A 15,008-nucleotide genomic window follows, 5' to 3' on the forward strand; every position below is an offset into this window, starting at 1 on the left:
ACTGGGGTTGACAATTGTAAACAATTTTACAACACCAAGTTATAGTCCAGCAATTTTATTTTAAATTCACAAGCTTTCGGAGACTTCCTCCTTCCTCAGGTAAATGTTCCTCCTTCCTCAGGTAAACATTTACCTGAGGAAGGAGGAAGTCTCCGAAAGCTTGTGAATTTAAAATAAAATTGCTGGACTATAACTTGGTGTTGTAAAATTGTTTACAGGAATCAAGGGATATAGAGATAGGGCAGGAAAGTGGAGTTTAGGTCGAAGATCAGCCATGACCTTATTGAATGGCGGAGCAGGCTCGAGGGGCCATATGGCCTACTCCTGCTCCTATTTCTTATGTTCTTAGAGGTCTAAATGTTCACTGCTTATAAGGAAAACAGGAAAATGGGGATACGCTAGTGATATCACTTACAGTCATCCCGTTGGAATGCCCCTACTTCTTTACATTGGTGACAGTTTGTTCAGCCTACTTCAAGGTCCATGCAAGTTATCTTTTATAATACTTTTTTTCTGTCTCCATCGAGATTTTACAAATACTAGCCATTCCGTCATTCTGTCACCAACAACACCAGAATTAGGAATATTGTTTCTTTAAAGAGAAATCATTTGTCTGCTCCAGGAACAGCAAGAAATGACATATACTGAAAATCAAGTCAGGAAATGTTTTAAATGAGATCTGGTGCTGGACCTGCTATTATTTTCTATATAAATTTGCATGTGAGGTGGTTGAAACAATGATGTCACTTCATACCCCTCACTGTTTGCAAAATTCGCCAAGACATCCCACAAGAGACTTCACCGAGCCAACTGTCACCCTCTCAAAGGGCCACATGATAATTTCATTAAATCTTCTGCCAGAAAATTAGAGTTGAGACTGTGCATGGGCTTACAACTTGCTCGCACTGAACTGGAAAATGTTGTCAGGTCAATCAACATCTGTAAAGAGAAATGCCAGGTTATGACATGTCGTAGAACCATAGAAGTTTACAGCACAGAAGGAGACTGTTCAGCTAATTTTGCCAGCCCAATCAAAAACTAATGCCACTGCCCTGCGCTTTCCCCATTGCCTTGTACCTTTCTCTGCTTGAATTTTCCCTTAAAAGAATCAATGGTCTCTGCTTCTACCACTCCAGAGAGCAAAGCTTTCCACAGTCCGACAACTCTCTGTGTAAGGAAATTTCTCCTAACGTCTCTACTCACTCTCTTAATGACAATTTTAAATTGATGAGCTCTTTTCACCGACTCCTCAACCAGAAGAAATAGTCTTATCCTATTCACTCTATCAAAACTCTTCATTATTTCAAAAATCTCTATTAAATGTGTTTCTAGCCTTCTCTGCTCCAGTGGAATAGTCCAGGTATCTCAAGCCATTCCTCCCTGACATCATCCTGCGCTGAATGCTCTCTGTGGCTTTAATGTCCTTTCTATAATGAGGTTCAGTCAGTACTCTATAACTGTGGTCTGACTGATGTTTTGTATAAATTCATCATTACTTCTTTACTCATGTACTCAATGCCATGGCTTATAAAATCCAAAATTCTATTGGGCCTTTTTTATGTCTTTATCTACCTGCACTCTCACTTTCAGGAAACAATGGATTTAAATGCCTAGGTCTTTCTGTTCATCCACACCTGTCAGTGTCTTTCCATTCAGTGGAAACATTTTAGGCATGTCCTCTTCATCAGAGCTGATGAAGGGCAAACATCCAAAACATCATAATCCATCTTTTCTCTTTACCTTTGCTGACTGACATGCTGTGTATTTCCAATTTTTATTTCAGATTTTTAACATTTGTAGTTTTTTATTTTGATTTTACATGAAGGGTAGGGACCTGTAAACTGATAGAAAGGTGTGGAGATGGATGGAAAAAGGAGTACAATCCTCATCCCCACCCTCAACTTTACCTGATGTTACATCAAATACATTTGGGCTTCCTTTTTTTCAAATTTCATAATTGTAAATCAGGAACTCTCAATCCTTTATCCACAAACACACTGAGTTATAGATTGTGAGACTTGCTACTAACCCTTACTAACCAACAAGCCAGAAGCGTTGCCTTCAATCCATACATAGCAGAGATAAAAGGAGTTCAGGGGTCCAAATGAAGCCCTCAGTGACAGATAATGCTGTCAGTGCAACCCTCGATCCAGTCACATACTGAAATGAAAGGAATTAGATAAAGGGTGCCTGGAACTCTCAAGTAAAAGCCTCACTAAGAAAACAAGCCTGCACTGTTGTCCATGATCCACAAGCACACTGAATAAAGGAAGAATGGGTCCCACAGGGCGAAGTCCTCACTAGCATAGTGATCTGACATGTGGCCTTTGATTTGCAAACGCAGTTCGATGAAGGGTATGAGTGATGCTCGACACATATGGGAGCCTATTTACAATAGGCAAATCAGGGCCCTACGCCATATTCAGGACCCCGATGCAATTTTGGTGTTCCACTGGATGAAATGCACACTCCATGAATGACTGAACCAGCAGTCCTTAAAGGGACCACTGCAGACCTCTCAGAAAAATAATGTTTTAAAAAACTTTGCCAATGATTTTTGTCAGGCCAGAAGAAGCATGAATGCTCCTCCTGGCCCCACAAAAATCTTCTTGCCTGCTGCTGGGGCCCCCCCAGGATTGACTCCCCCTCCCCTCCTCAATTGGCGAACTGCCTGTCTGCACTCATTCAGCGCTGGATGTTCGCCACCATTATCGTAACGAGGCCCGACTGTGAAAATGGAAAATCACCCCTGTAGGTTACATACTGGTAAATTGCCTTAAAATCCAATGTGGTGCCACTCAAGATTCTCTCATCTCACACATGAAAATGGCACAATGACAAACGTGCTATTGGTAAACTGGAAATGAGCGATAAACAGTTTTCTTGCTATTACGGAACGGTACAATGGGGCAATGTTGAGTTTGTGAGCTCCAGTTTTTAAGCTTGTGTAGTCTGTCAGGCCTGAGATAGTTGACAGATTCTCTGTCTAGCGTTACTACAGCCCAGTTCTGTGGACTGGTTAATTTGATGTATGATGTTGAGAGCTTATTGGGTTGAGCTGAACTCCCTCTCAGTAATGCATGTTATGTAATGCAACATATTTGAAAGGATCCATTAGGTACACCTTGCCGCTCTTGTGAGATTGCTTCGGTTAGTTTTGTCCATATCCATAATCCCACAAGATTGCAACATGCAAACTCAATATCCTGCAGGATTATGTCATTTTGTACATAACTGGTTGAATCTATGGGAATGAAAGACAGGATTTTTAGAGTAACATTTGACAATTTTAACAGCCTACTTTTGAGATTGAGCTAGTAGCTCCCCTTTTAAAACCAGTGTTGAAAACCTTGCCCTTTAAAGTGTTGTGATTCATTAAATGTCATGGTTTCTCTGGACACCCCTCAATTTACCGTCCTGAGAGTTTGTGCTTTACCTCTTAGCCACAAGATGTTCTGATTTCATTAATCACAAAGGTGGGGAAAATGACATCTGTAAATTAGTATTTATTTGTGAATAATTTTTATGTCTGTAGAGGTGAGGGATGTCAATGCCTACAGAACAGGATTTTTTGGCGGGGGGGGGAGGGGGTTTGCACCATAAAGCTGATATAGCTGTCTCTTTGGTTTATGGCTGGACAGATTGCTTTTTTGAGCAAGCTGCTTGTGGTTTTTGTTTCCTTTTTTTGTGGGGGGGGCGTGGGGTAAAGCCAGGTCGAAAAAGTCTGATTTTCTAGGCTTTTGTCCAGTTTTTTGGAGTTCACAGTAAAAAAAAAAGACACCCAGATTAAATTCAAAGTGTTCCTGCAATTGCAAGAACCATGAGGACCTCAAAGTGAAGTTTGGCATCACTGCCAGGTACACAGGCAACTGGTCCCGGGAGTTAACAGCGTGCATATAAATCTCAAGCATCTAAACAAACAGCGGGAAAAACAGGCAGGAGCCAGGAAATCTTGCAGCTGTGAAACAGAGACACTGCATTTAAATAAGTGTACTGAATGTTAAGATACCACAGTAGCTGAAATAATTACCTCAATACAATTTTTGAAAACTCTTTTCCTAGGCCATGCCTTCTAGACTCCCAACCCACTGTCCAGTTTAAGACCTGGTAAAAGGTGGCCCCCCTACCCCCACTCCCACCCTACCCCCTGGTGCAATGTAGCAGGGATGATAGAAAACCTTTTTTAAAAAATCATCCCCTTTCAATCCACTAAGAAATATTCAAGATCTTGCATTACAGTTCCATTTTAGAAGCAGGCGATGCTTATAGTGATGTTGCTGACCTCTGCTTTTTGCCTCTGTGATTGGCAGCTGCAACCCAAGAACAGAGAGCAAACATCAGAGACATCGTGAATGTACAGACAATGTGGTCGTTAAACTGACCTCTGCTGTTAAAAAAAAATTGATTTTCACTGTGATATATTTGTGATTTTCACAGTGATTTTCATAAATTTGCATATTTATTTCTTCAGCTTTTGACTTAAATGTGTTGGAAAATATTTTTTTTTATCTGCAATGATGACAAGGCATTGGTGCATATGTACTTAAATAACAAAAAAAGACTGAAACAGAAGCCACAAAGGAGAAATGTTTCACATTGCTAAGGTACTATATCTTGATCAACCAATAGTTCTGCCTCTTCAGCAATTTACACCAGCTTCTCAGAGTAATAACTCCTCTGCTCAATTGACATTGGGTTGCAGTAAGTTCACTAGTAGGGGCTGGAAAAAAAAAATCAATATTTCACTCGGAGGGGTTTTTATTTGTGTTAATTCTCATTTCAATGTAATTCTCTGCATTCAGGCAAAATGCGCTGTACAACTTTCAATTGGATAGGATGCACATTTCACAGTTCTGGGAATGCAGATTTTTAATTTAGTTGAAAGCTGAATTGTTATGGCTGAGCCTTCATTTGCACTTGGAGTTGATTTTTGTGGGCTTTTTTTTTAAATTCACAATCAGCAGAAATGTAAATCCCATGAAAGTAAAGTGCTTTTCTGTAAGTTCAAATGATGAAGTGCACAGTGTTCCACTTCTAAAACATTTTCTCCATCATTATTCTCTTTGAACACTCATAGTCACATAACAAAGGTTTTGAAAGAGAATGTTTCTTGTCTGATTCTATTTTTTTTTAAATTTACACAAAAACATAACAGTTTAGTGCATCTCCCCTACTTGCCCCTGATCCACATATTGTACTCTAGTTAAAAGAGTGGTCAAGTGACCAACAGCCAAGTCTTCCCCTATGCAGATCCATAAACAGCCACTTGGAGCTGGGTGAAGCCTCTGTGAGGTTTGGCAACTCTGCCTCCACTATTCCCACCATTCCTGTGAACGAAAAATCTGATCATCTCCCCTCTTCCAACATGGACCGTGTCGCTGCTGAGTTAGACTTAAGTCTCCCTCCTCACGGTCCCCTACATCATCTTGCCCGACCACCAACAGTGTGCATTTACATTTTAGCCACTTTGTGTGCTTCACTAGAATGTCATTATTTTTGTTTTATTTTCTTTTTAAGTATGTCTCCAGGGTGACTGCGAATAAATATGTTGCCATTCCATAAGAGATCAATCATTAGCACAGCCTGACTCGGTGCTGAAATATGTCACATCCATACCATCTAGAAATCAAGGCTGTCACTGTAATGAAACTCAGATCTCCACAGGGTAAAAAAGAAAACCTCCAAAAATTTGTCACTCTTTTTACCCTGTGGAGACCATTACTGAATTACTGTGTTAACCTGCGACTGCAGAAGAGCTCAATGGTGTCACTCAGATTGCATATATTTCTTGGTTACCAGTTTTGATCAGTTGGGCAGTGGAATATATTTGTTTCCACTTTTCATGTCCAATGTCAACATCAAGTGCTCCAGGTTAGGTTATAGCAGATACTCTATGCAGAACAAAGAGTGTTCCATGATGTGTGTCAACCCTAACCTCAGTAAAATATCCAACACACATGCGCATGCATCAGAATGACATTTTAATTTGCTGCACCAGCCATTCCAATGCCTTCGCTAAGTAAGATTGCCAATGCATTGCCAAATAGTGCCAAACTATGAGCTTTGGATTCATGCCTACACAGAATTGGGTAAAGATTTTTCCCAATCTCAATATTCTTAAGACCTTACTGCTGATAATGAGGAGAAACTTTTATGCCATCAGTCTGGCCTTGCTCCAAATTCATACCACAGAGGTGAAAGAGCAGTGTTTAATTGCCACTGCCACCTAATTCACTGCCATCAAAGGTACCGTATGAAAATTAAGCTTTTCATACACATTGTGCTTAACTTCATTAAACAGTGAACTAGCTGGGAGGAGTTGCTTCGCTCAACATTGTGAGGGAGGTGAATTAATATCAGCAGAGACCTCATTAACCCAGGTGCTTCAGGGATCATGTCATTTCAGCTGAGTGGATGTGAACTTAGCCCCCTCACACTGTCAGGCTCAGTAATCCCTCGAAGCCAGTTCCTACAATGATACCAGCATTCACTATTTAAACAAAAACATTGACCGGGAGAAAAAACAGAAGATGCACTTCACTTCAGAATTACATTATATGACTTAAATAATTGGAATAAATAAACTGAAAATAGTTTGCTTTTACAGTTTGCGAGTTTCAAGCGAGTATTGTGTAAAAATTAATTTGTATTCTTTACAAAAGTGTGTGTGCTTCGTCTACAAGCTGTTCTGAAATATAGGCATTTCAAGTAACAGATGGGTGACAGTCAGTTAAGAGACTGTAACGAATGGCATGAGGGGTTTGTGAAATCCTCCGAACATAGGGGTTGTGTTGCATCCCATGACTCACTCCAACCACTATTTTGTACAGTATCTGGTAGTCGTGTTATTCACAAGTGGATTTGGCATTAAACAGCACAGCATAGTAGTCAATAAACTACGAATCAATAGACAGCAACAAGTTCTTAAGTTACATAAAAGGACAGGATGTGTAAAGAAGCAGTAATGACAAAATACCTGAAGTATACAAAATCATGTGACAAAAGGGGCCAGTAATAGAGGAACATATTTCTAGCTTGTAATCCAGGAAACAATATGCCATCAAAGGTTACAGTTGGGCACCACAGCAGCCAGATTCAACCTCATTCCTCAGGTTCTCGCTGAATTATTCTGACATCCCTCACTGTGGGGCAAAGCATGAGGTGATAAGTAATGAGTACTTCTTCACCAAAGGGCACATGCCTGACATCTTGCTATTGATGCATTTTATCACTCGCCAGCACTTAAAAAAATAAATACAGCTTAAGAGACTGATGGAAGGTTGCATTTAAGGAATTGGAGAACATTTCAAAATATGAATGATGCTGTGGATTTTATTTATATACTGTGTATATATATATATATATATATATATATACACACATGTGTGTATATATAAATATCTATACTGAGTATATATGTGTACATATATATATGTGTGCGTGTATAAATATATACATTATATATACACACACTTGAATTGCAGTGGAGGCATTTTCAGTTGTTATTGAAAGTGCTTTTGAATTATTTATTCAACCAGTTTTAAACTGCTTCTGAAGGCAACAAGCTGATGAGGTGGTGAGATTATGACTCATTCTGTATATTTTATATGTGGTTGAAAGCTACATTTTTTTTTATTTTTAAATTTGTTGATTTTTTTTTTCTGGAGGAGGTTGGAGTATTTCCCATCTAGATATTTTATCAGTGTTTGGCTCAAGATGATAAAGGGTCAAAGATAATTATAAAAACAGAGATATAATTATGAGTCATCACCAGATCTATATAAAAATAATCTCTCTTGATAAGATAATTATTATGTTCTCCCTTACCTTTTCTCGGTCTGCCCACGCTAAACATAATTCCCAGAGATACTGGCCTCTGTCAGCACTGTGCTGTGATGGGGTACCAGAATGGTGTGTAAGAGCAGCTCATGTGGTGACACTCCTGCCGACTTCCCCTCCCACCCTGTCCTGCCCTGTCTACAGATCAGGGACCTTTCAGGTGGACAATTGCAGGCATGAAATAACATCCTGCCATTTAGTGGTGCCGAACACATCATACAACACTAGAACGGTGTAAAGAACTTGAAGGGACAATGCCATTATCTTAAAAGAAACTACGTCAGTTAAACACAAAGAGTGAGGCACTGACGTGAATTGGAAACATGAAAGAGATGCTGATGGAGCCAGCGCTGCTGCTGCGATCACATCTGCTGCAGGGAAAAATTAGCAGCAAAAACATGACGTTGCAGAGGGTGGGATTTCAGGATTGGCTGTTCTCAGCCTTAAATTTAAATCAAAATTCCCTAATATGGCAAACACCAACAAACATACGAAAATGATGGGCAGGAAAAGACCAGCTGGCCCTCCAAGAAAGCCCCACACTCATGATAGCAGGAGCTTCACAACTAGATACTTCCTGTACCCCACCGCCCGCAGCCATGTAATCTTGTGGGAGAGGCAAAAATCAGAGAAAAACCCAGGGCCAATAAGGGAGAAAATACTCTGGAAATTCCTGTCCAACCCTCTCAGACGATCGATATCAGTCCCAGAGATGACATGGACTTCCTTTTCTTTATTTTATGCTATGACTAGTGTATGTGTGTGTATATAGATACTGTAAGTTGAGTATGTCGCTGCTTGTGTATACTAGTAATGTGTGTAGACATGTCCATGTATTGTGAGTAGTGTGTGTATTATGTGTTTTCTCCCTATTGCCATTTTTGCTTTATTTTTTAGATTTACTTAAAGCTCAAGTTTGATTAAGAACATAAGAAATAGGAGCAGGAGTCGGCCATACGGCCCCTCGAGCCTGCTCCACCATTCAGTCAGATCCTGGCTGATCTTCAACCTCAACTCCACTTTCCCACCCAATCCCCATATCCTTTGATTCCCTTAGAGTCCAAAAATCTATCCATCTCAGCCTTGAATATTCTCAATGAGTGAGCATCCACAGCCCTCTGGGGTAGAGAATTCCAAAGATTCACAACCCTCACAAAATCTGCTGCAGCAAAAAACCAACTGTGCTGTGCCTTTTGTGGAAAATGTTTCACAAGTCATTTTACCAGGATGACAGAAGTCCTTTAAATAGAGAATTATGGAAATTGATGTTTAACTGTTTAATATTTATGAGATATATAACCTTGTTCTGACCAAGATTTTCTGATGTAAGTCAATTTGTTAATTAAGTATTTTCATGTAGATTAAAATTATTCAAAAATAAAATAAAAATGAGTGATGGAATTGGAGTGGACGCATGTGACTGAAATCAGCAAATTTGATACTATTCAGAAGCTCGTTCATTTGTTTAAACAGACCAATTATCCAAGATGGAGCACAATATGTATTTGGAGTTTCATATAGCATTCTCTGGGCTATTGCTCCTGGAAGGAAATGCCTATTTTTCGGCAAGGTACATAACTCTCATTTTTTAGTCTCCTTCTTCATATTTCCTGGATTATGCGCCAAATTACTGTGATTAGCATTTGAAGTGGGTGAGAGGAGCCCAGAGATGACTTGGTGAAAATGGACCTGACTTCCATTCTGTACGTCCCCACAGCAGCACAGTAATGTGGTTGAGATCAGGAACTCAAAAGATTGTGGTATTGAACGTTGTCTCTTATCATTGTATGGCTGTATACCCTGCCCCATCATGCCAAGGAACAATGTTGATAGCACAGATACTGGGTGAATTTTGTGTTCACCAAGTAAGACTTTTATTCCGATCCTGGCACTCGATAGCTTTACCAGGTCAGGACTAACTAAGGATAGATTCATGTATTGCTCTATCCATGCTACTTCCTTAAGAAGTCTCCAATCCAACCTCAGTTTGACATTTCCATTTTCTAGTCCTTTTGGCAGTTTTGTGCTGTGACCTGTTCCCTACCGATTGAGATTGGCCAAAACTCATTTAACGTAGGACCTTTACCGCCAACCGAGATAGAAGACTTTCATCTCATTATTTGGGTTAGATTCGTACTCAGGTCCTGGGTGAAAGGACAGTGTGTGAATTAACTATAACACTTGCACCTATTTAAACAATTGTAACTTGTAAGATAAGCACTGACTCTCAAATACAGTGGGATAAGAAGCACCAACACTTTCATATCCAGCTGTGATTGGTCACAACAAGTCACCGCAATAAAAAAATATATAAATTAATTTCTGTCATTTGTTGACAGAAATGAGCAGAGTTTTGAGTGTTTTTTGTTTTCAATTTTGTTTCAAACTCACTGTTACGGCATTTAAAAAAAAGATCGGATCAGCAGACTGGCATTCTGAGAGACTTAGTTGTGAGAGGCAATTAAATTCTCTTTTCTTACCAAAATGTTTCATGCTGCAGTTCACAATGTTTCTCTCTACTTTTAATTTCACTTTCAACAGACCAGCTTGTAGAGCAATGAGTAAATGAAGAAGGTAATCTCATGCTGACAGTTTCTTTGGCTTTGAATTTTACTTTCCTGCGTTTTATTATTGTTGTACAACAGTATCTTTAATTACCAGTCCATTGCTGTCACTGTATGTGGATGGATTTTTAATGTGGATAAATGTAAGGTAATGCATATTGGAACAGCAAATGGCACAGAAGTGTGCATGATAAAGGGACGTCCAGTGGTAAAGGTGATAAAAGCAAAGGGCTGGGTATGATTTATTGACCGCTCAATGAAAGCATTTAGTCCATGTGAAGCTGTTATCAATGAGGCAAATCAAGAACTGGGCTGCATCTCAAAGTCATTTAATTATAAGTCAAAACAATTTATTTTCGCCTTGTATAGATCATTGGTGAGGTCAGATTTGGAACATTGTGTGCATTTGTGGACACTCGACCTTCAAAAAGCATGGATTTGAGAAGTTTAACATAGAGTAACAAGGATGGCTCCAGAACCTAAGATTCTACATATGAGCAGACTGATACAATTCAACTTACTATCATTTGAAAATAGAAGATTGAGGGGAACATGATCAAGGTTTTTAAAATGCAGAAAGACAACATCATTTTAAGCAGGTTTTTAACCACGACTGTGAGCACAGAAATAGAGCATGCAGGTAGAAATTTAACTTGTCTCAAGCCAGACTACGGATTAGAAGTATTTTTTCCGCAAAGAGTAATGAATATGTGCAACAAATTTCCAGCAAAAGCCATTAATATTCTGTTGATAAAGAAGGAAGCTGTATAAGTATTAGACTGTGGATGGGATTAAAGATTATAGGAAAATAATTGAATAGTCCATGTGACAGAAAAGTTCATGTGCCTCTGTGACCAAGGAAATGCCATCTGTGGAAAGTAACCAGCCAGGATGAACAGTGGAGATGTGATAATGGATAGAGGTTCTTTTTCTTTTGCATGACTCCTTTACAACCAGACCAAATTTTGCTGAAGTTTCCTTTGGGATTAAATGAATGTAACAGAGTCCATGTTAGGATAGACTGTGCATGACCTGTGAAAAGAATTGGCTTGATAGACAAAACAGCCTTTTCATGCTTTCTTGTGTTATGTATGATATTCAGACTTTCTCTTTGTGTCTGGATGGCCCACCAACATTGCAGGCTTTATCCCTGATCAGCTGATAGCCAAACTTTCCTTGATCTTGATGCTGGCTATAATGCAGGTCAATCAATCTAGAAATATTGGGCCAGAATTTGCTGCCAAAATAACGTGAGGGTAATGGCGCTCACTGCTATTTATGCGCAAATCGTACAGCAACTTCAGGCAAGGGCCGGATGCGAGGTTAAATGCGAAAATCCAAAAATTGCTGTCCGAGATGCGCCGCTCCACCGTTTGCTTTGTAAAAACAGCATCTCATTGTCTGACACACCATTGAACAGCGTGAAGTTACTGTATTTGCGCGGTAGATATGAACTAAACTTGCCACAGAAAGTTAAGTCTTGTTCATTTCAATCCAAGTACCCTTTTAACGACATGATAAGTGTTAATTACTACCATTTAACCTCTCTGACACTGAAAATTCACTATTCCAAGTGTGGAGTCTCATTCCTTCGAGATTTAATTGTTGGAGATTTTAAAAATGCAAAATTTAAAATTTTTACATTTTTCTTTACTTTTCCTCTCTGTTTCTTTTTTCATTTTCTTAATCCAATCTTTCTTCCCTCTTTTTATTTCTCTTTCTATACCTGATTTGAAATTGAATTCACCCTCTCTAATTTACACTTCCTCCTCAGTCCTTGCGCTGTATATAGAATTACATAGAATGTACAGCACAGAAACAGGCCATTCAGCCCAACAGGTCCATGCCGGTGTTTAGCTCCACACGGCCTCCTCCCACCCTTCTTCATCTAACCCCATCAATATATCCTTCTCTTCCTTTCTTCCTCATGTGTTTATCTAGCTTCCCCTTAAATGCATCTATGCTGGTCGTCTCAACTACTCCTTGTGGTAGCGAGTTCCACATTCTAACCACTCTCTGGGTAAAGAAGTTTCTCCTGAGTTCCCTATAGTGACTATCTTATATTTATGGCCCCTAGTTCTGGTCTTCCCCGCAAGTAGAAACATCTTCTCTACGTCTACCATATCAAACCCTTTCATAATCTTAAAGACTTCTACCAGGTCACCTCTCAGACTTCTCTTTTCTAGAGAACAGAGCCCCATCCTGCTTAAGCTTTCCTGATAGGTATAACTTCTCAGTTTTGGTATCACCCTAGTAAATCTTTTTTGCACCTTCTCCTTTCTATAATATGGAAACCAGAACTGTTCGCAGTACTCCAAGAGTGTTCTAACCAATGTTCGATGCAAGTTTAACATAACTTCTCTACTTTTGAATTCTGACCCTCTAGAAATGAACCCCAGTACTTAGTTTGCTTTTTTTCATGGCATAATAAACTTGCGTTACTACTTTTAGTGATTTGTGTCTCTGTACCCCTAGATCCCTCTGTTCCTCTACCTCATTAATTTCTCGATCCTTCAGTCTGATTGATTAAGGAGAGACACAGTTGTTTGCCCTGTTCAATCAGGTCCCTGATGCCCTGTTTCCTTCGCTGCGATGTTATCACCTCTCACCTTCAGCAACTTGCCAAGCGAAAAAATTAAAAACATAAACGTGCAAGGGCAAGTCTAACTAACGGCAGACGCCGTTAGATGCCCTGCCACAGCAAATTATGGCACATTGACTTGTTCTAGAATTCCCTGGCATCTTGTATGTACATGATGACAGAAAACCCACAAGTAATGTCTGACACAAACAACATCTGTCAGTTTCATGATAAGTTTCCAGGTTTTGTTGACACCATGTTAATGCAAGCAGCCAACTAGTCTTGAAGGGGTATCAATGCCATTCTGAGGAGGCAAAAAATATTCAGAAGAGCCTCACATCATAGTGACACTGTGCATAACTGACATACAGATGTGTTCTCAGTACAAGTGACCTAGTCACAATAAATATTGATCAACGGAAGCAGAAAGTTTTCCTTATGAGCTTGCAAGGCAATGGTGGCTGTTTAATGATGAGTTCAACCCCAGTTTTAGAATTTGTTGAGCAAGCCCTCCATCTTAATAGCTAAATAGTGAACAAACCACCTTCCACACAATCCAATAGACCAGCCAGGAAGCAAGGAGTTGGTCAATAAACGAGTCAACAGCAAATTTTGTCTACAAAATGGTTTTATATAAATAGGATCAATGTTACTCAGTTTACAGGTGTGAGACTAGTTGGCACCAGCAAGATCTTGTTTTTGCTTGAGCTGGCTGTGTAAATATCTAGGAAGCAACTGCATACCATTACAAGCTCCGAGCAAGATGTTGCAGCAACTCTCTGCCCGATGAATTTGAATCCTGCTGAGCTGGGGTTGTTGCCCAACAGTGTGCAATAAGAACTACCATTCTCTGTTCAGAAAATCAAATGAAGTGCACACCAGTGACATTAAAGCTAAGTCTTCCTGTTACTAGATAATTTTTTTTCATATTGGGAGGAGATTTTCTCTGTGCGCTGGTTGAAAACGTGAACATATTGTTAAACATCAGCGTTACGATTTTGCTACGCTGAGCATACAGAGAAAGCCTTGGCCCATGGAGTAAAAATACGAAATTGCAATATTACTATTTTCAGATTCAAGTTCAAATCCCCAACAATTTCTGAAAAGATGATTCGAATTAAATGGGAACTATGTTCAAAACAAAAAAAAAGTGAAAATTTAGAACAGGGAAAGTGGAAAATTTAATTCCATAAAATTGAAAACGGTATACCTTTTGTACTCTTTTCTAAATAGCAAGGTGAGAAATACAAAATCAGTTTTAGTTACATGGGTATACCAGACCGTGAACTTCTTTTCTGAAGACTGTTCTTTCTCTCTTTCAGGCACTTTCTTTTTAAGACCTCTTCTGGGACAACACCTCTGTTCAGCACGTCCTCGCCAGGCTATCCTTTAACCTCTGGTACTGTCTACTCTCCGCCTCCACGGCTTTTGCCTAGAAGCACCTTCTCCCGAAATGCTTTTAAACTTAAGAAGCCATCCAAGTACTGTAGCTGGAAGTGTGCTGCCTTGTGTGCTATCGCTGCCTCAGTGGTACTGGCTATACTGCTGGCATATTTCATAGGTGTGTATCTCGCATTTAACACTGGCTTGACTCATATAGAAGTGAAATGTATTTTTTTGTAATGAATTAGCAATCACTCCCATTGTTTGAAATTTTAATACCATTGATTCCAATTATGGCTCCTATCTCAGGCAAGGTATTGGAGGGAGGGAATGGGGGAGAAAGAGTCCCAAGCTGAGGCGAAGAGCTTCCCCAGAGGAGAAAGGAAAAATCAGAAGGCAGGTCGACCAGGCCACTTTCTTGCAGCTCCTTGTGGCTGGCTGTAGAAAACCACCAGCAGAGGCCTGGTAGCAGGTGGCTTGTTTGGTTCACAGCCAAGGAATGGTTTATGAAATGGGGTGACCAAAAGGAGAAAGTATAAGTAGAAAAATAGGGAAAGGGAATAAAACCATTTTTTTTAAAGATAATTTATCTCTGTAGAGTCAAAGTTGATCCGGTTGGTTCAGGTCCCCATTCGAAATCC

The 15,008-nt window shown here is 39.7% G+C and overlaps 1 protein-coding gene across 1 annotated transcript in view; it reads left to right on the forward strand.

Moving 5' to 3' along the window:
- tenm2a (teneurin transmembrane protein 2a) overlaps positions 1–15,008 on the forward strand; it is a 1,632,827-nt gene that overhangs the window by 1,457,449 nt on the left and 160,370 nt on the right. Inside the window, exon 11 of the mRNA XM_067996099.1 lies at positions 14,307–14,545. Coding sequence (XP_067852200.1) covers positions 14,307–14,545 — 239 coding nt within the window. The remainder of the gene's footprint in view (positions 1–14,306; positions 14,546–15,008) is intronic.

Source organism: Heptranchias perlo, chromosome 14, assembly GCF_035084215.1.
Source record: "Heptranchias perlo isolate sHepPer1 chromosome 14, sHepPer1.hap1, whole genome shotgun sequence".
Lineage (NCBI taxonomy): Eukaryota > Metazoa > Chordata > Chondrichthyes > Hexanchiformes > Hexanchidae > Heptranchias > Heptranchias perlo.